We start from the raw sequence: 21,826 nt of genomic DNA, 5'->3' as shown, positions 1-21,826 counted from the left end.
ATCCCCCACAGACTTCATCTGTCAATACAGCTGGAGAATAATTACTGGGGATTCAACACTTTCACTGTAGCCAGGACACCCAGGCAGGATTTGCTGCAAAAACCTCTCAGCCTGCCCATTTCTGCTGTTAAAAGACGTGTGGAAGGAACACATGATAGAGAGTAGATGCTCCTTTACAATAAAAGTCAATATATCAGAAGCCCCTGAGCTTGCAGCAAAAAGCTGTTGGACAAAGTTAAATGAGATGTTGAGGATTTTTACAGACTTCATAGAGGAAAACCTATGAGCTCTGGCTGCAGGTCCCCAGAGAAGTGAAGCTCACGAGATGAATGTATGTGCAGAACACTCCACGCTTCCTTTTCACACTAGCACAGGGGCGAGCGGATGTAAAGTCGATCGCACGGTCTCTCAGAGGTGTGCTGATGCCTCTGGCCGTGGGATTGTTGTGGCTGTAGTCTGGGGACGTGCCGGCCTGCCTGGCGGCGTGAAGCAGCGGATGGAGGGAAGGCCGGCGGGGCGCAGAGATGGTCGATGCTCTCGCTCAGGGACGGTGACATGAATCCTGATGTGTGTGTGGAGCCTGAGATGCAGGAGGTCATGGGAACAACATGCCTCCCTGCCTCCAGAGCTTCCTGTTGAAGCACTGATGTGAAAAGAGATGAACATTCAGAAGTGTTTTCTCTCTGAAGGCACAGATATTATTTAGTAACATCATTGCTCATTTTACCTCCATCCCACCTTGTGAATGGCATTAATGTAAACCCAAGTATACTCACTATGTCCAGGGCACATCAGACAAGAAAAACACTTCTTAATCTAAGGTGTGTTGCCCTTTAGCCAGCAGTGATGAATCCCTCTTCCTCCTCACCCCGCTGCCTCTGGAACAACCCTTTTCTGGAGACATTCAGCTGTAGCCTCAGTTTCTTCACTGCCAGAAAACAGTGAGGTTAAAAATGTGTTTGTTAAACTCTCCAACTGCAGGAGAGTCCGATGTAAAATGAGTTGTTTGGCTGAACTGCTGAGTAATCGATATCAGATGCGTTAATTTGTTTTGTCGGTGGTCAGAAGCGGGAGTGGAAAAGTAGACAAATCCTGTTATTAAATGGGCTCTTAAAAGGTCAAAATCATGAATGAAAAATTAAACTGAACCTGCAGGGAGTGATTTTCTGGCCACAGGGAGGCGGCACAAACAAGTTTTAAACACAGTACTGACATATTGTGTCTTCATAAAGTTGATAGGTCGAACGTGTTGGCAAACAGTTGCCTAGTTACACATTGTATTGTAGGTTTAATTGAGCAAAATCCTCCATTTTAGCACAATATATTAACTCCAACTCTAGAGACGATTTTGACTGCTTTGACAAGACAGGTCCACAATGGCATGCAAGTAAAGGAATACATTTAAAAGCAACTGACACAGGGGGGGGGCTTTTGTTGCCATGAAATAAAACCTAAATGAAACCGAGAAAAAGATTAATAAGGTGATCAGTACACGGGTTTGTTTCTCTGAGGCTTTATTGTCTATTTTCATGTGATGACTTAAAGCAATACTTTCCAGCGTTTCTCTCCTCTAGCACAACACCAACAAAGAAGAAAAAGAAAACTTTAACAAGGTCATTGCATGACAAAGAAATGTGCTGATCTGCCAAAAACTGAGCTAGGAACTGACTGCTCGACTGAGATCATTTTACTGAGCCAGAGCAGAGTACTTTTCTTATTAAGTATTAACAAATCACTTACCTGCATCCTCCTCTCTGCTCCAAGAGCTTTGGCTCTGACAGGTTTATCATATATGTACATTCAGACCACAAACACCCTCCCCTCCCCCCAAAAACTAAACACAAAACAATAAGTGTAAAGAAAGTCTCTCCTAAAAGTCAGTGGCTGTTTTGTTTGTACCGAGAGTGATTTTCTCTCAATCTAAACACTTCAGAGTTTAATTCGCTTGACAATTCATTGACAAAAATGCAAACCACCTGTGCCTCCGACCCCGTGTTATCCTGCTCCAGAGTTTCATTTCCACAGTATGTTGCCTTTTTGTATAAAACATATTTTGGTATTTTTGTTTAACTACATGAAAACATTAGAAAACAATTACAACAAAAACACAAAGATCTCCTCTCCAGTGTCCAGAGCAACATATCCAGCGCATTGCATTAGGAGTCCCCGAGGAAGTGTTGGAGGAAGTCCACTGGATTATCTGCCCTCTTCCTGCTGAAACAGGAATCGTGTTGGTAGATGGGATGGCAGCTCGGATGAGAGGGGCTGCCTCTGCAAGAGGCGGACCGAGGAGAGTCGGAAGGTCGGAGAATGCTTTTGTAGGATTTTTCAGGGATGGACGCTGTGATCTGGGCTCAGAACCTGAGGTGAGATTTGTGCTTCACCATGTATCTGAGACATGAGACAGAGGAGGGGGGGGGACAGTCAGCCTGTGCAATTTGAAAAGCAGTTCTATTGAACTGCTCAGTGACACAGAGCAGTAGAAAAACAAACAAAGGATAAAAAGGAAGACCTGTCGAGGGTTTCCCAGAAGCGCAGGAAGACGGGCCGGTCCAGGTGGCGCCTGTGGCGGCTCAGCTCCAGGACGGTCACATCCCACTTCTGCACGTTGGGGTCTGTCTTCGCCTCATCATACTTCAAATGGAAGGCTCGAACTGGGGGGGGGGGGGGGGACATGAATGCAGGGTGAGGGTAGAAGCAAAAAAGCCATCGAGGCCACAGTTTTAAAGCTGTCTATTAACACTGTATCCAGTTGTGTTCCATCACCTGTGCGGCTTCATACCCCACCAGGTGTGTTTTGCCTGACTGATTAACTTTGGCTGGATTTGGACATTTCTCCCTGATTTCCTCCGTAAGCAAGGAGGACACGTTTCTTATGTTATCTGTTCTATTGTCTTTATTGTAGGTGCTTCCTTCTTGGTAGTGCTGCAGCCCACAGACAGCAGGCTGAAGTCAAAGTGGTTTTCCACCTCCAAGATAAACCCTAACACACACACACACACACACACACACACACACACACACACACAGTGAGAGGCAGAGACTGACTCTGAGTGGGAAACAGGTCACTGATACACTGGACCATCACTCAACCATTTAAATACTGCAGTCACATTAGTAACCGCAAGCTGATGCCTTGTGACGACTTTGGCGGCAATTTCTAAAGAGCTTCAGTCTGTATCACTCACTTTTGGCGAAAATGTCGACAGGAGATCCATCAGGCAGCAGCCACGGCCAGCCTTTGAACTGCCAGGCCGGACCCTGCACAAACACAGCCACCACTCGATCCCTGCAGGAAGAAGCATTCACAAGGTCTTGTTAGCTGGTAGATTTAGTGCTCACCGTTTGTGTAATGAGGGTTTAAATAAGATGTACATAATACTAATAACACGAGGGAAGCCTGAGGTGTTGAAACAACACACACCCAACCGCTAACGTGATGACTGAACGTGAAGCTTTCCTCTTGTAACGGCGGTACTGACATTATGAAAACACCAGCTTATGAAAACTGAAACACCCTCAAAACCAAATGTGTTTCTAACAGCGGCTGTGTGAGTAACCCTGAGTCACATCAGTCAAACACTACTGACTCAGTCTTACAGACGGTGGCGTCGACAGCTGAGCCAACGGAGGAGCTCACAGGTTGTTTCGTGCTATGACTAGGGCCAACAACCGGCTGTACAAATGGGACTATTCACCTTCACAGAGACAGAATTTCAAGATGAAAAACATCCAGTTTAAGATCAAATCCTACAGTAATATATATATATGCAACTATATCACATAAAATCTGTGCTTCCTGTTAATAAACAATAAACAAGTATTGAATAAAAAGCACACCAGTCCTGTGGAGCCAGTTTGAGCGGCTGATCAATGATGCGGTACGGCACCGTGACGCTCAGCGTGGTACCGCCGGGCTGGATCTGGTCTTTGCGCCTCTGGAGCAGAACCTCGTTGTCGCGCTGGATGCCCTGCTTCTTCTTCTCTTCTGGTGTGACGAACCTGGTAAGACACAAGCCGAGTTTGTACTTTCTCATTTCTATTTCTGGGACTGAGAGGCCATTGTTGTCTACCCTGGTTTGAAATCAATGACCCATTTTTCTTCCATTTCTGCCACGAGTCAATCACATAAGGAAGAACTGCACACTTAAACATATTGTTTGAGCTGTAAACTACATGATATGATAATAAAACAAATCAATGCAGGTGTTAATATTGACATTTCTTATTTAAAACATAAAAACTGACATTTCATGGGTTGAAAACACTGTTTTTAAAATCAGTCATTCGTTCATAATCCCATTTACTGTCATCAAAGAGCTATTGAGTGATTTACTGTAAGCACGGCTGCTCTGGTGGCACTCAGAGCAGTCTATCACTGTCAAAACTTTTTATCATACCTGATTTGAAAGCAAAGTGATTTGCATAACGCTGCTCTAAATGGAAAGAGAACAAGTGCCAGCTGCATGATAACGTGTCCTATTCTGAACCAACCTGAATTTCAGGTAATGCCACACTTGATCGTGTGGCAGGTGGCAAAAAAACACAGAATTACTCATCATTCTGAAGCCTCTTTAACACGCTGCCTTATCCAGCTATGTAGAGATGCACCAAGTAGAGATAGGCACCAAGCGCTCTTGCTTTAAAAGGGTAGAACCGTTTCGGTCCCAGCTTTATGTTCTGGTTTCACACCAAATGTTCCTGCTTGTGTTTGTTTTGTCTTTGCTCCTCTAACAGATCTAAGGATGTCACATTTGTGAGCGTTCGATTGTTGGGGGAAAAAAAAGGGTGTTTTCTCTGAACTTCACCTGTGATTGTTGTTTATTTAGTCATATGTAATTTTACAGGGAGTTAAAACAATTAACGTATGAAACCAAGTTTTCAAGCGTTTGGTTTGATTTGTGTACTGAAATGCTGGAAGCTTCAGTGTCGCTCATTCTGTTAGGAGGAGGAGGAGAAACAGCGGCAGACTGTTTCCACTAACATGCAGATCCGGACAGACGGACGTAGGTGCTGCACTGTTATGGTTGATCGAAGCTAATCTCCATAGAAGCCGTGCTAAGAAACACTAAAAGAAACACTTTGTATTGTGTCTACTCGCCATGAGCGACACGACACCTTGAGCTGTCATTATGTAACATCAAGTTAACACATTAACAGAGCATTTCTTCTCCTCTGGCCTTCTACCACATCATAGCTGCTATATTCATTGGTCACATTTCATTTCAAGCGTGTGATAACTTCCAGCACTGATAAAATCACAACTGTCACTGAGAAGAGGAAGGTCGTTTTTTGTCACCCCTTATTACACCACTTTACAATGAATAGAGCTGAAAGTGTGCTTATCTTTTCTATGTGGGCTGCTTTGGACCACCAGCATCTTCCCAGGCAGCTGTCATATAATCATGAGCTGCCCAACTGACACCTCCCTGTTAAGATGTTAATTTGCTGTAGTTATAGAGAGGAGGGAAATTATGCCACTGGGTGTATCAAGGCACAACGTGCAGTGAGCACATGATGGGTTCTCGTGTGCTTAAGTTCATTCAATTTAATTACTGGGGAGGAATACGACCTACCTGCACAGATTATATGATTAAAGCCGAAAATTTCATGCAACATCGTAATAAGCTGTGATCACCGCAGCAGGGGTGTGATGTCATCAATTAACATTTTCAAATGTTTTGTTTTTGAGCTATAAACAAGATAACAATCCTTCTTCAGGCTTATTTTGATACCTACTGGGTGTGCCACAGAGATCAATTTTGGGCTCTTTCCAGCTCAACATTTTATACAGATAATAGTGCACTTTTTCTGTACGCATTTAAAAAAAAAACCCCAATGTGTTTATTTGGTTTGGATTTTGAAATGAAACATATCCAGCTTCAGCATTAGCAGTCTAGACGTGGCACAGACATGCAGAAAACAGCAGATTAAAAGAGGATACACACAAAAGGTGAAGAGCAACAGGTACCGTATGTACACTTACTTTAGATCTTGCAGGAGATCCTTGGCATTGAGCATTGTGATGAGTGAGGTGGTGGCGGCGGGGATGATGACGATGGGTGTCCGGGACCCTGTTGAGAAAGTTGCGATAAGAGCTTGTTATAATAGGATACACAGTCAAATGACTCAATAGTAAACCAGAACTATGAGCAAAAAAACAATGGACAATGGTCTATAAATTAATGTTGGTTAATATCATATGATGTACCTTTCTTCTGATTTGGTGGAGGTCTGGCTTGTGAAACTAGAAGGGAAAAAGACAAGACAAAAGTTGAAAAAAAAATGTATGTTCACACAATAGTAGCAATAATTTTTAAATAAATAAAATAAACTGGACTGAGCTGAGGGCCCCCCACTAACTAACTAACTACTAAAATACAATAATAATACAATAACTAGTACAAATAATAAATGCTTTAAACCAGAGGTTTAACTGAGGGAGTCATTTGGAGTTATTTACTGGGATGCGAGTGGTCCATTTCACTCCAGCGGCTGAGCTCCTCTATTAATCTATATTGCTGCTGTGGAGCAAATGTGTCACAGTCGACCATTCAGCTCAGTGCTCACAGCATAGATTGATGCTGCTTTGTTGTGCTGTCACATATTCTCAAAAAAAACCCAAAAAACTACATGAAGAAACAAAACAAGCTGCAGAGGACCCAAGGTGGGTCAGTATTTGCCGAGGAGTGAAACAGACACGTGATTCCTCTCGGCAAACAATAGTCCCTTTCATCCAGAAATCACATGCATATTTTCTATGGTACAGTCACATGTAAATATGTAAATAGGTAATGTGTGCAGTTTTTTTGCTCAAGGCCGAGTTTAGTTCCTTATGTGTGAGCACAAGTTTGCCAAAGATATCAAGAGAATAAAACCTGGTGAAAAACAAAAAAGTTTTTGTCTGTGTATTTCTTCCTTGAACAACGTTACCTGCTGTTTCGGTCATTTAAACGTTACATGCACCATCCCTAATGTTATACGTACGTTTTTACAGATAGAAGATAATAATGTGAACAGAGCCACAAAACCTCTGCTGCTGCTGCTGCTAGTCCCTGACAAGTGTGACTGATTGGTCGGTAGGATAAAGCTGGATAAAGTGTTTTCTCCTCTCACTGTTCCTGCAGAGGCTGTGGGTGGGAAATGACTCCAATGGCGCGTTTCCACTAGTACCTACTCAGCTCTACTCGGCACGGTTTGGTTGTGTTTCCATTACAGTAGCGTACCACTTCAAAGTGGGTGTGGTCGTCATAGCAAGGCGGTCCGAAACTCCGGTGGCGTAATTTGTATACGGCACAAACAAACACAACTAACTAAGGAGAGTATGGTTTGTGTGGATCCGTTTACCTCGTTCACAGAAATAATAAAAACGCTCGGTCTGTTTCCAGCGTTTTAAAAACGGTGGGTTTGATTCTTGTGAACGAGTCGCTCTCATGACTCATCATGTGACGCCACTCCCTGGCCAATCAGTGGCCTGCAGTCTGGTGACGTCGCATTGTCAGCTCGACTCAGCTCGCTTTGAACCCCGGCCGAGGAGGTACTAAAATTGTACCTGGTACCAGGTACTAGTGCTGGTGGAAACGCAACCAAACCGTGTCGAGTCGAGTCGAGTCGAGCAGTACTGGTGGAAACGCGCCACAAATGACTGGCATGTGCAGACAGCTGTCCGACATTTACTGACAGGCAGCGCTGGGAGGGAAACCTCCAACAGCCAGGACAGATGGGACTTGGTGACACTTGGTGAGAAATCACAGGCAGCCATGTGTCAGTCAGGGCGAGGTTACAGGGGATAATTACTGAAAGTGGCGGTGCTATGACTTTTTCTAGTTTCCAAAATAACTTATTATTATTACTTGTTATTAAAATTAGAGCAATTTTTAGGTTTAACATTTTTTGATCTTGGAGAAATTTAGGAGAAAAATGAAGGACCAGCAGCTTGGCTGTAAATCAATTTTTATGTGTGATGTGTGTCAACAATGTGAGTTTTTCTAACATGCAACACAAAAACGTCGCCTGTAGTCAGAAAGTAACAGATGATAGCTGGCACAGATTACAGGACTGCGCAGGAGGTGTCAGGGGTGGCTAGCTGGCTCAGTGATTCAACATTTACAACAACATGTAAACTCATATACAGGTATTTATTGAAACAAATTAGCATTATGCAACCAGACATAAGCATGAATGTACGCGGACACCCACCTGGGCGAGGGACAGGCTGCAGCGCTGGGGTCTGGGCCTTCCGAGCAGAAGCTCCTTCCTGGAAAACACAACAACAACCCCCCCCCCCAGGGTCGTATTCATAAACATGCTACATCTTTAAGTAAATGCAGCATTAGAAATGTCGGTCTTTGTGTTGGCGTGCATGAGAATCCAACTTTTTAGACTTTGAGGTACACGACTTATCACAAGTATAACATTTATAGTCTAAGAAGAAAATGTAAATTGAGAGGAAAAAAAGCCGTTCTATTAAAAAGGGGCTGTGACCCTTTTCCCATGTTAATAGAATTCTCCGTGGAAAACCTGGCCCTTTGCTGATAGCTGCTCATCCTCCACCCCCTCCAGGTCACTACTGACTGTCTCTGTGGAGGAGTATGGTGTGTGTGTGTGTGCATGTGAGTGTATGGGGAGGTGGGGGTGTTAAAGGGGGCCAAGCTAGGGGTCATAATCTAGCAGTAATCCATCATCTGGTGACATTGCCGTGGGCCGAGGCTCACGCTGACAGAGGAGCTACAGAGACATGCAGCCTTGGTTGGCCTTTGGCTGAGGCTTGTTCACTGCTAATAGTGTCGGGGAGTCGTCCTCGACAGCTCACACCATCCCACCATTCAGAAGTAACAATAAAACTCAACACAGCTCTGTTAGAAATGAATAACAGAATAACACAAAGGGTGAACTTTTGGCTGAATCCAAAGCAAATATGTACAATGTAATTTTGAGGAATGCTATTGACAACAAGAGGGAGCAAAATGAATTGTATTGTTTTGACTGAAATAAAATCTAAAGTGGTACTTTTGGTAATTGCTCCCTTGCGTGTGCTTTATTCAGAAGTTTATTTTGGGCTACTAACAATGATTTCTGTGAATGTGTGCTGTCCGGTCGACAGTCGGAAACCCCAGAGATACTTCGTTTACGATCACGCAAAACAGAATGAAAACAGCAAAGCCTCTCACTTGGGAGGCTGGAACAAATGTTTGAACAATTGTGCTCCACAGATTACTTGCATGATTAATCAATTATCAGATTTGGTGGCGATTCGTTTTCTGTCTGACTAATGGTTTCAGCATGAGTTCATTTACCCACTCTGTTCATGAAAGAAGGGACGCACAAAGCTGGCGATCAGCTGCTGTGCCGCAGCAGAGCGTCTGTGTGTCCAGTGAATCAGTGGCTTCACTCATTTTCACGTCCACTTCTTTTGAAAAGAAAAAGAAACCTCACGGAGTCGTTTTTCCATTTCTATCATTTGTAGTCTGAACTGAATTTACAGTTTAATATGCATATGCTTGAATTCTGAGCGTGTAATATCAGACAATAAATGAAGGCAGCCTTTCCCTATGTAGCCAAAATAAGTGGCATCGTGTTTAAAAAAAAAAAAAATCCTAACATTTAGCATATTTATGCAAAATTCAGTATTGTAATCGATATAATTTCCACCAATTTATTTGTGTATTTTTTTTTTTTTCTTAAAGAACTGAGAGGGCGGGTAAATAGTTGTCACATTTAAATTAAAAAAAAAAATTACAACAACCTGAGTCAACATTTCTTCTCTCTCCTAAAGATGAGTGTAAAAAAAAAAATATCTGAGTTGGGTCAAGATGTCAAAAAGCATGGTGTCAAACTGTTAACCACATCCTGTGTGTGGCTCCTGCTATCGTCCTTTCACATCAATTATTCAAGCCATGTTTGCTCTGTAAAAATAACGAACAGTGTGTGAATATTTCATAAGATTCATTTAGACGGTTGTCCAGCATCAGCAATTAAAAGTCTTCAGGAGGAACTAGTAGGCCGTCGCCCCCGTGCTAATACACTGCGGCCAGGACAGTTCATCCCTGCCAATCCAAGCAATTCTGACGTCAAAACCACCGAGCACTGAGAAAGCAACCGCTCTGTGCCAAAGCTGAGGTTCAGAGCACAACATCTGCACATCGTGAGCACTTTAACAATTCTACAAATAGATTACAAACAATTTATTTTCTCTCCTCGCTCCCACTAGCTGCAGGGCAGGATCTATCAGCAGCGCTGCGAGATCACCGTCAGTCGCAGATCAACTGCTTGTCCGCAGCTGAGCAGCAGCTTGGGAGCAGCTTGTTCTTTCTCTCCAGTGATTGTACCCTTTAGTTTGCACCAAGAGATGATCCACTCTACACTACAGCTTTACAACACAGTATTTAAGGTAGTAACCAGCCGTCAGGGCGTATCCAGGTGGATGGCAGCCATTAAATCAATACAAACATTCATTAAATCCAACACTCCTGTAGCTTGAAGCCAACCGTCTCACTGAACTGTCAGATTAAACAGGTAATATTGAACATGCAAAATAGTTTGGACTAGACAGTTACGCTTGTTTGTATAGTTCAACAACTGGACACAAAACATGCACTATAAACAATGGACTATATATAAAGTGCTTCGATGAACTGAGGTACGACTAAGTGCTAAGTAAAAGTACGAGGTTTCTATTAGCAGTCAAGTACTGAAGAACAGTGTCAACAGTCAAGCAAATTACATGCTGAGACAGCTACTCTTCTATTTTCATGTGAATGGATTAACTTATTATCAAGCAGCTACAGGAGCTGTTAATCCTTTGAATCAGGATCATGTAAATCAGCTGTTTTGAAGCACGAAGAAATTGACGCTGATGTTGGTCACAGGCTACTCTCGGAGAGATTTGGGAAATGCTGCCTTAGTGTAACCATCAGCTGATAGAAGAAATTGCAGTGTGAATGCTGCCTGCTGAATAGCTGACGCCACACTGCATTGCTGCCTGTTGTAATTCATGGTTTAAGTTTCCATGATTTGAGTGGTGGGATTTCCTACTGCCTATGAATGCACCACGCGCGTGTTTCTTGTGTCAAACGTCAGTAATTAGCCGATGTCAATAAGCACGATTTTTCCTACGTTTTGATGCATAAATGGTGAGTCTGAGTGACACACTGTGGGCGTGAGAGCGAGATAAACACAAAATGTTTTGACGATTTTTCTGCTCCTTTAGCAATGACATCACCCAATCTAGGCAGCGCAATACACACCCATTCTAAAATCTGAAAATGAGGGAAAACAGCATAAAACTAAAATTGCCATATTGTCAAAACCAGAAAAGTTATCAAAAAGCTGAATTACACTGTAACCGCTGTAGGTCCTGTGACCTGTTTAAAGCTGAAAGTACGGGGAAGTTATAACCTTTCAAAGTGGAAGAAGTTGAAGAGGATGTGAAAAGTGTGAAAAGTCATAGCCTGCATGTCCTCAACGAGCTGAACAGTTTGATGTTTGAATGGTTTCTGGAGCACAAAGTGTGCAGAAGAAGTTAAGTGCCAAATAACGTACGGAGGTAAAAAACTGGACAACAATGTGTGAAATACTGTTCAGCAGCATTCCCACTAATGATAATGGCATTGCATGCCACCGCGGCTGAATGAACATAAACAAATAATTCATCCAGTACAAAAGACGATTCAATCAGATCAGGCAATCTGTAAAATTTGCATGATTGCCGACATGACGTCTTCTCCTCTTACTTCACAGCACCCAAAGTGAGATAATGCTTTATTCCTCGTTCTGGAGGGTGGGCGTGAATACAAATAGGTCAGCAGCCCAACCCCCCCACCCACCCACCACCCCTTTAACAGAGCAGGCAGCAACAGCAGCAGAGACGGCGTGACGTGGTGGGAGAGCGTACTGCCACCAAGCCTGGAGCTGCCTTTCAGGATGAACACACAACTCACAGCGCTACCTCCTGTTCATCTTCCTCCTCCCCCGCTGCTTTCCCCCCCTCTTGCCCTCTCGCAGACGGCATAACGACGGCACAGAGAGGAGTGCGAGGGGCTGCTGAAAGAGGAGGGTGAAAAAAGGAGAAGGAAGGTGGAAAAAACGGAAAAAAAAGGACAGAGAAGCACGTGGGGGTGGACGAGGGGGGTGAGTTACATGAGAGCATGTGAATCAGAGAGGAAGTGCGAGAGGAAACAAAGATCAGCACGGAAATACCAAAAAAGCAGAAGAAACGAGAGAGAGAAGGCTTGTGCATCATCCAGATTTGATCGCCGTCTACGCACCGCTGCTTTGATCCACACTGCACAAAAAGCGAGGACGGTGAAACGACCGAGGGCTGCAGCTAACTGTCAAATACCGACTCCCTGCTTCCTTTGGCCAAAAGGCAGCAGCAGCAGCGCAGCACCGTTAGCATCAAGCCTCTGGGGACAATGCGCCAAGGCAGATGGAGAGACTGCAACGCTGGAGATCTGACACATGTTCTGCATATGCACACACACAGAGACAAGCTTGCTTATTGGAGATAGCTGCGAGTGCCTGGACGAGGACTTCATGTCTTTGTATTTCCAACAGCACACAAGGAAACAAATGACAGCCAGAGTCGTCAAGCTCATGCTGTATGTGACTGATTTGGCAACGAGTACAGCACAGTAGAGCGGCGACCAAGAGGGCCATCATTGAGGTTTGCAATTCATCACATCCAGGAACGATGGCTGCCAGAAATAGACAAGTGCTTGGATTAAAACGGGTGAGTTTATGCCGTGAAGCGGTGTTAAAATACAAACACACATCAGACCAGTGCTCCGCTAATGAAATAATTCATACTGCGATATTTAGCCTCAGTTTTCATGTACTATAAAGGATGTGAGGGGTGTGCCCTTCTTGAAGGAAACACTAGTTTCTATTTCTGTTGATGCATGCAAGAGAGCTAACAGAAGTCTTTTCAGTGCTGCTGTGAGCTCTCACAAACCACTCTTTGTCTTGTTGGGGTCCTTTAAGAGGGTAGTGTGTAATTCAGTAAAACACGGAGAGAACACACTCCACTTCAGGGTGCTAGCAGCTCGCAAACATAGGCTGTGCTCTCTACAGCAATTCCCCATCTCAAGCAGGACATATTCTGCTCATCCCTATTCTGAAAGCAACACCAGATATTCCTTTAACCACATATATGAAAATTATGTCGCCTAAAGTTCAGCTGAAATTCCAGTAATCAACCAGTCAATCTTTATTTATAGGCACTTCCCATAGTAGAGCAGGTCTAGACCAAACCTGCTCAACCAGTTTAAGCTACGAATGAGTCAAAGCATAAAATGGATTTTATGTCACTGTATTAAAATTACTATATAAAATGTACACTTCATGAAACAATTTCACAGGGATGCAGAATCCAGAGCACCAAATTCATTAAACAATTACTTTTACTTTCTTGACTTGTCCTCAGCTGTAAGCGCTGGAGACATTTAAACTAAAAACTAGGATCATTACACCTGTACTCTTAACTTTAAACCAATAACAGACTGTATACCACCTTGGGGGCGCAGAAACAAGACATCAGTGACATTCGATCACTTCTGCTCAACTACGCATTCAGCAATTACAGAGAACCCTCTCTTTTTTTTTTTAGCACTGTTTTGGTCTCCACCACCTTGTTAAGTGCAGCGAGCGTAGCGTGGGTTACTTAAAAAAACCAAAACACCCCAATAGAGCTGCAGAGGTCACAAAGTCACAAAGACCAACACCTTTCACATACATGGAGTTATCTGTTGCCAATATAAAGAGATTAACGTGACTATGTAACATGCTGCATCGATCTTATTGCTCAAATATTTCTTCTGTCTTCTAGGCATTCTCTGGCGGCGCACCCACAACCACAACAACACAGATCCACACCTTACAGCTGGCTTGTCAACCAGCAACAAAGTGATCTGCATATAAGCACATGCAATATCAACATTTGGTCAAAAGGCCTTAGACTTCACTGTGCCAAGGGACCCGGGCGTGCTCAGAAGCTGCTGGCGACTGGCCTTATAAACGTATATAAATCAGTCCTGCAGCGACCATGCAGTGGAGACGACGCCACTGCTGTACACACACAGCTAAACTCTTCTATCTCCTCTCACTGTTGGGTGTACTGGTCTTTCTGGTCCATCAGGTGTGGCTGCCGAGGCTCACTGGTATGCCATGGTGGAGAGGCAATCCTGTGGTGTACGGAGGTGGTGGGCTTCATACCGCCAAAGCCAAATGGAACATCAGCGCCCAACATTTGGTGTGGAGGTTTGTCATTGTGCCTCAGCCGACTTTCCAGGCTGACGGGAACGTCAGCTTCAATGAGAAAGAAAGTGTCTCCTCACCTCAAGGAGACCCAAAATCTGAGAACACTTCAGCAGCCAGTGTAGAAGGAGAACTTAGTGCCGCTTTAACCGGTGGCCCTTACACATATATCATCAATGAGCCAGACAAATGTGCAGACAGCAGGCCTGTGCCTTTCCTGGTGTTGCTGATAGCCACTGAGGCTCGGCAGGTGGAGGCGAGAAATGCAATACGGCAGACATGGGGGAATGAGAGCGTGGCTCCAGCTCTGGGATTCATCCGGCTGTTCCTGCTGGGGAAAAATGACGGAGAGCTGGGACTTCTACAGCAAAAAATGCTAGAATCAGAGAGCCGCAGGTATCACGATATCATTCAGCAGGACTTTATGGATTCCTACAAGAACCTGACAATTAAGACACTGATGGGAATGAACTGGGTGACAATTCACTGTCCACGAGCCAGCTATGTCATGAAGACGGACAGCGACATGTTCGTCAACACAGAGTACCTCATTTACAAGTTGCTCAGACCAGATATGAAGCCTAAGAGGAATTACTTCACAGGCAACAACATGAGAGGCTTTGCACCAAACCGCAATAAGAACAGCAAGTGGTACATGTCCCCAGAGCTGTACCCAAGTGAAAAGTATCCCACCTTCTGCTCTGGGACCGGCTACGTCTTCTCTGGAGACTTGGCGAGGAAAATCTATCACGCATCGCTAAGTATCCCCCATCTGCATCTGGAGGACGTGTACGTGGGAATATGCCTAGCCAAGCTCCAGATCGAGCCCACCCCACCATCCAATGCGTTTCTATTCAACCACTGGCGGGTGTCTTATTCCAGCTGCAAGTACAGCCATCTGATAACCTCACATGGGTTTCACCCCAATGAACTGCTCAAATACTGGCATCACCTGCAGAGCAACAAACACAACGCCTGCATCAGCACACTGAAGGCGAGAGCAGGCAGGATAAACCCAAATAAAAGTAACAAAGAGAAACCAGCTCAATAACTGAAACTCTATTTAACTCTCTTCTTAGATATAAATATCAATTTATAGTATCTCAGCACTTTCTCTTCTTAACTTGATATTAAGGGATTCATCCACTCTGTCCATGTGGGAATAGAAATTCTGCATATATGTGCTATAAACCGATTGCCAATTTTGTACAATAGAGATGAGAAATGTTTCTATGTCTGAGCTGAACCACTGGAGAGTTTATGTACACAATTATATTTACAAAAGAATAAGCTGTGTGTTCACTGTGGTGCAAAAGCTACTTTTTTGTAAAAACGTAAGATCTTCTGTGTGTGTGTTTTCTAAATGCAGAGCAGACGGGGTGCAGTGCCAATAAAGGTTTACACGTGTATCCAATAATCAATGAAGTTGTTTCAAAAAGAGGCTAGCCAACACACGAAGATACTGGAGCCTGGGATTACTGCAGACTGACAACAACTTGTTAAATGACCCCAAACACAACACGATATATTTTTCTAGAAATTACATATGAGGCCTAAATGTACCACTAAAGTTTCCTTTATTACTTGTTTAAGGTCTCATGAAATTCCAGCTAAGTAAGATGATGTAACGAAGCGAAAGATGACGAAGAGAACGACCGTAAACATAAAATAAAAGCAATAACTTTCCCTTCTGAGGTTCATGCTGGTTCTATATAACAGCCTTAATGTTACTGACTAATGCTGTGAGTCACATGCATGGCATCATATGCCACACAATGTTGCTGCATACACACCCTGTCCTCATAGAATATGACACTTTGTGCTTTGGTTAGCTGCTGCTGTAGCAGACAGTAATTTTTCTATTGTATAATTTTAAAAGAACAGAGCAACCACTGGTACTGTGTTAGCAGTACATTTACACAGGTACTGTACTAAAGTGTAGTACTCTGGGCCATTACCGTACACTTCTACTCTACATTTTACTCCACTTCAATAATCTGACATCTATAGTTACTTTACATAATCAGATTAACAGTACAAACTATAATAATAAATACATTATTATATCAATGAGGCTTTATTGCTCACAAACTACCAAACAGTGTGTTATGTAATGTATAGAAATGTATAAAGAGATTTAAATGAGCTCCACCTTTAAGTGCTGCAGCATTAAAATGAACACATTACCACAAAATCAGTGCTTTTACTTTTGGCACTTAAGGATATTTTGGTGCAAATACTTTTAATCAGTAACATTTAAATGCAGGACTTTTTATTTCCATAGTGTTATTACTATTTCTAGTCAAGTACAAGATCTCACTACTTCTCCCACCACTGTGTGTTATGTTTCCTGTACCTTCATCAGCAGCCTCCTCTTTCTCATCATGTTGTGTTTTAAAATAATCACCTTCAGACTGCTCCACCTTTGGAGCACGGTAACAGGTAAACGGATTGTTTCGTTATGGTCTATGTTGCTTTGTACAAATGCATATCACGGGCTGTGCACAACAACAAGCGTGTGCGTTGGGCACCAAGTGTCAGCAGATGACCATCCACTCACATGAACGTGACCGTGTGGAATTTTAACTCGCACAACTACAACAAGAGAAAATGGTTGCAGTCAGGAGCTCTGAGCAGACAGCAGAGTTCTGATCTTACCGTCACTGACTTCAGGGTCATGCCGTGGTAGGTGCCCATGGTGTCGATCTTGAAACCCTCCGTTTCTGAGAAAACAAAACAAAGTAACTAGCAGATTACCGGCAGCACAAAAGGAGTCATCCTCAAGTGTAACAAAATAAAATGCAACAAGTTTGCACCTTTCAATTCTGACACTTATAGAAAACACTGCAATGCTTTCTGCATGCTCTTACGCTTTGCATGTGTTTATTGATACCTGGTCATGGTCAGACAACTGTGTATTCCTTAATTGACACACACCACAGACTGTATGTTGTTTTCTTTTAGACTCTCATGACACTGCATGTCACTTTGGAGCCAACAGCATCGCCCCCTGCTGGTCTTTAGAAAGAACTGCACTGGCTTCATTCTCCAGAAGCTACTTCCATGACTTCTGTTTTTACCGTCTGTCACACACATCAATGTTCAATACTTAAATTGGCCACAGAGGCGCAAGTTAAACTCACCCTCTTTTCCTTTGAATCGCTCCTGGTCGTATCTGTTGTAGGCAGCAGGGACAGGCTGCTTGTTCCTGAGGGACGGGTCCTGGAAACATGAAACACAATCACCTACTGTACATAACAGCCAGTTAAGTGCCTTTTCTACACAATGTCAGTTCATTTTAAGTTTGATTTATTTGAGGAAAGGAGTGTGCTGGTTAATCCTATTACTAGACAGTTACTAGTACACACACACACACATTATTTTGACTAGAGTTTGGTTAAATTTTAACTTCCTGGATGGAGAATGTTGTTCTTACTGCTTGGGTAGTGTTTTGTGCTGGTCTCTGCTCTGGTGCTCGTCCTTCCTCTCTGGCTTTCACTGACTGAAGGATGGCAAAGATGTTCTTGGAGAAGTTCTGCAGAGGAGCAACACAGATAAGGAGGTGATGATGAGTTCAACAGCCTTGCCCCAAAAAAAAAAAATCATCATTTGGTGAACCACAGTAACTGTACTACTAAAGAATACATCAAGGTTTCAGGGTTCCTAGCTAAAGGCTTAAATGTAAACAGATTTCAGTTTTTATTGTATGTGTTGGCACAGGTCTCAACTGTTTCAACAAGTGTTGACTTAAAAGAATAAAAAGGCCAAAACTAAGAGACATTTAGCCACCTTGGTATGAATATTTGAGTTAGGAACTGGTTTAAATTCTGCCAGAATACTAACTGTCAGCTTGGATCCAGTCCACACTGCACTGGCTTTGAGCTGAGCCCGTCAAAGTGGCCCAGTGAATCTGGATAAACCGGCTACTGCTGCCATCTAGTGGTTGAGATTTCCACCTTGCTGCACACTTTGGCTATTTCAGTTTCACGTAATAGAGTTTGGCAAAGCAGCACATGTCAAACATTACAGCAAACAAAATCATGAGCAGAAGCATGAATTTAAGAACACTGACCCATAAAATAGGTCCTTTAGAAAACTGGCCTCTGCACTAAATTGTGCACGGCCTGTCAATCAAACTGGAGTCGCTTTGCTTCATCTGATTTGCTCTTTCGATCGGCCTTTAAGGAGACCACCAATCAGACTATTTTGAGCAAATAACTGCTGATAATCATAATGTCTGATTTACCGGAGTAGTCTTAATTTCAGCCAAGTCTAAAAAACCCCTTAGACCCCCTCCAAGATATGCAACACTACATTGCATGACGCCATTTGAGAAGAGAAACCACCATGGTTGGATATCATTAGCCTAAAGTGGATTCTGACCTTTCCAGTGCTCTGGAGAATGGTTGTCCTGGTCCTCCAGACCCTCTCTCTGCTGACAATATCCCTGGTGACATCCACTTCAGCATCCACAAAGCTTCTCTGCTTCAGGGTTATGTCGTCATCCAGATCCGTTTTGATGGTGGAACGTTTCTTGGCCATGATTTTGGCTTTGATGGCTGCGATTTTCTCCACTGACATAGCCTCAGAAAGTGATCTGGAGGAGGAGGAGGAGGAGAAGAGCTTTGATCATTTGAACAGCTCACTGCTTTAAGGATCTGGTCTTTAATGTCTGTGGGGTGTAAATGTGTAGTAAAGCAAGACATGCAGAGCAATCAGGCTAATAGTGATCAATCAATGGTGACTCTAGTATGCCAAATAAAAACCACAACTAATCTTTAATTTATAAATGCAGCTAGGAGAACTTGATTCTACCTGATCTGGTCAGTCTGTACGATGCCCTCTTTGTGGCCCTCCAGACGGGCAGCCAGACGCTCCTTATCCAGACGCACTCGCTCCTCATCCTTAAGGGGGAAAAAAAAGCAGTGTACACACTATTAGCACTGCAGAATGAAACAAGATGGAATATCTGATGCCAATGATTTCCCACAACGACGTGAAGAAATAAACAAGCAAGTTACGCTCATTACTCTTCACTGACACTCACTTTGATCAAAAATAAACAATTTTTTTTTACTTGCATGTGAGCAAGTTGGTTACGCCGTCTGTCCGATGAAACTACAATTACGTTTGTTTCATTTTGGCTAAATATACACTGACCAAATAGATAATCAAATGATTCAGAGATAAAATCCTTGGAGGTCCTGTTGTTTTGAAATGAAACTGGATGAAAATGACGTTAAATTCTTAACTAAAGGAATTAAAACATCGAACAGCCATCTTACATAAAACTGTTCTGGTCTTTTAAGTTGGTGTGAGTTCATTTTCAACATGGATGAAAACCTATCCATCGAGACCCTGCGGCTCACATTTGTATCGGTTCATCATAATGGAACTTATCAATTATCCAGCTGTTACAAATAACCAACCAAACATCTCCGTCAGCAACACATTCTCTGTGTACTTGAGCACTGTTCCTGTTTGGGGACTAGAGATAAGGGAGGAGGCGTCCACAGCTGCACTGACCAGAGTGAGTTTCCTGTTAGTATAGTGTTTACACTGAGATACTGTTGGAGGAAGATAGTTCACGTCAGCTTACCTCAATCCTTGGTTTTTTGGCCTCAGAAGATACTTCATCAGCTGCTCTTTTAACTTAAAAAGTGGAACAGTGGTATTATTTCACTGCGCAAGTCCATCTGGTTTCCTACCAACTTTCCTGACTGAGATACTTTCCTTTCAATAGAAAATGTATTGTAGATAGCAGTAAGATATAAATTAGGCAGTGATAATCCCAGCTTTCAATAACAACAACTGCTCCATGCTCATCAAACAATAACTTATTATTACAGCTCTTCAAACTTTATGGACAAAATATGGGGTGAACTTACCTTGTGTTGGCCTTTGCAAACCTATTTCTATAGGAGCACTTCTGTCAATACTTGTTGATGTAGCTGTGAAAAGACAAAATTAAAACCTGCATTAATAAGTCACTAATTATACCAACTACACTTGATCTACACAATGAAGCCTGTCATTAATGTATGGTGGCTTAGTCAATCAGAAATCAAGTCAGAGAATAATTACATCTTGGAAGTACACACAAACCAATTCTTACACCAATACTTACAACTTTCGCCATTGAGATATAACAGCAAGCCTTTTCGATCAGGTCGTCTGACAACAGGGATGTTCTCTGTCTACAAACAACAAACCATCATGTCACCCAAAAACACTTCCAGGTCACAACACATTCAGACATGCTGCTTGTGCAATAGGGCGATTATCCTAAAATAATATCAAACCAAGTAGTGCAGTTATTCCAGGTTACTTACTGCAGCTCTTCGCACATAGGATGGATGCGGCAGATGCACATTGTTGAGCAAGAACAAGATAGAGTCCAAAGTATAGTACTCCTTGGGCTGGCCCTCTTTACCAGTACTGGAGGCAAAGAGAAGAAATCACTCAAACCATACATTTACTCCATCATCATCATCATCTTAGCGTGCTTCTAAAATACACAAAGACTGCTGCAAATGGCACATTTCAGTTGTTGTAAATTACAAATTCTATGAACATGTAGCTGATTAAAATAACCAAACACTGGTTCTGAAATCACATAAACACGGAACAAGCAACAGTTATCCGGTTAACGTTAGCTCATCTAACGCTGCAAATCTTTCATGTTCTGCAGAATAAGAGCAAAGTTTGCTTACTGCTCGGTAAACAAAAAGTTGCTTATAATGACAACATGCCAAAAGAAACTAAAAACTAAAGTCTCGCCCCGTGAGCCACTGGACTCCGGACTTTACGGGAACACAACTCTACTGTAGCTAACGTCGTTTATTGGTTAGCATCACATTACTACTGCAAGTTTAGCTGCTGCTGCTACAGCTCTCATAAATACGTTTAAAGTTCAAAGACAGGTGAATTGACTGACATTAAGGCTATCAAGGAGGCTCGCTGGTCTGGGCCACAATAGTTAAATGTCACCCAAAAGAAACCGATGAGTGCTTAAAGTTTTAAGAACAACAACGAGTAGAGGAGTTAAGTTAGCATGTTAGCATCCAGTAGCTAGCGAGGCTTCCGCCGATAGCTGCACCACAAGGCACCGATGCGCTCCAGCTGCGGGCCTACAGCAGCGTTTTACTGATATTTTGGCACTGACATACCCCCAGATTATGTAGTTGGTCTTGACATTTTTCGGCCAGGAGAACTCTCCAAATATAACTTCATCTCCCTTAGCGACGATTTCCTTTTTCTGAATGTTATACTGACGGAGAACACTCAACACATCCGCCATCTTCACTCGTCTTGATGTAGTGCGCTTGCAAGGCCCCCAGTTATCAACATGGCGTGGCCTCGCAGGATGCCTGATCGGAATGAAACTTTTTAGCCTAATTTCATCTTAGTTAGAAAATTGTAACAGCTGGCAGTTGACATATTCCCCCCTTGTTTGCTACATAGAATCACATATCCGACGTTACTGAGCGTAACTCTTATTTTTGACTAGTTTATCGGCACCGGCAGACACGGTACAGTCTCAGTGCCTTGCTCAACAACACTTCGGTCACAG

General features: G+C 43.0%; 2 protein-coding genes across 2 annotated transcripts; one reads left to right on the top strand and one right to left on the bottom strand.

Annotated features, from left to right (window-relative positions):
* Positions 1-1,497: 1,497 nt before the first annotated feature.
* Positions 1,498-21,559, bottom strand: cdc73 (cell division cycle 73, Paf1/RNA polymerase II complex component, homolog (S. cerevisiae)). The gene is made up of 17 exons (XM_070845726.1): positions 21,423-21,559; positions 20,586-20,691; positions 20,381-20,450; positions 20,142-20,204; positions 19,853-19,905; positions 19,069-19,157; positions 18,637-18,850; positions 17,690-17,788; positions 17,397-17,475; positions 16,912-16,976; positions 8,200-8,257; positions 6,212-6,247; positions 5,987-6,074; positions 3,841-4,002; positions 3,189-3,289; positions 2,513-2,654; positions 1,498-2,391 (listed from the first exon to the last, which is right to left on the bottom strand). The coding sequence occupies exons 1-17, from the start codon at positions 21,551-21,553 to the stop codon at positions 2,355-2,357; spliced, it is 1,593 nt and encodes a 530-aa protein (XP_070701827.1). The 5' UTR covers positions 21,554-21,559; the 3' UTR covers positions 1,498-2,354.
* LOC139214261 (beta-1,3-galactosyltransferase 2-like) lies at positions 12,003-15,871 on the top strand. Its single transcript, XM_070845068.1, has 2 exons — positions 12,003-12,730; positions 13,826-15,871. Exon 2 carries the CDS (start codon positions 14,042-14,044, stop codon positions 15,302-15,304), a length of 1,263 nt encoding a protein of 420 aa, XP_070701169.1. The 5' UTR covers positions 12,003-12,730; positions 13,826-14,041; the 3' UTR covers positions 15,305-15,871.
* Positions 21,560-21,826: the final 267 nt, after the last annotated feature.

Source organism: Pempheris klunzingeri, chromosome 15, assembly GCF_042242105.1.
Source record: "Pempheris klunzingeri isolate RE-2024b chromosome 15, fPemKlu1.hap1, whole genome shotgun sequence".
Classification (NCBI taxonomy): Eukaryota; Metazoa; Chordata; class Actinopteri; order Acropomatiformes; family Pempheridae; genus Pempheris; species Pempheris klunzingeri.
The sequence above is the reverse complement of the archived record's forward strand: the minus strand, read 5'-3'. Positions and strand labels throughout refer to the sequence as shown.

Excerpts from the sequence above, each read along its gene's own strand:
- LOC139214261 (XM_070845068.1), top strand. The coding sequence starts at position 14,042 with ATGCAGTGGAGACGACGCCACTGCTGTACACACACAGCTAAACTCTTC.
- cdc73 (XM_070845726.1), bottom strand. The coding sequence starts at position 21,553 with ATGGCGGATGTGTTGAGTGTTCTCCGTCAGTATAACATTCAGAAAAAG. Across the intron at positions 19,906-20,141 it reads TTTGCAAAGGCCAACACAAG|TTAAAAGAGCAGCTGATGAA; the intron begins GTAAGTTCACCC and ends CCACTTTTTAAG. Across the intron at positions 16,977-17,396 it reads GCGATTCAAAGGAAAAGAGG|AAACGGAGGGTTTCAAGATC; the intron begins GTGAGTTTAACT and ends TTGTTTTCTCAG.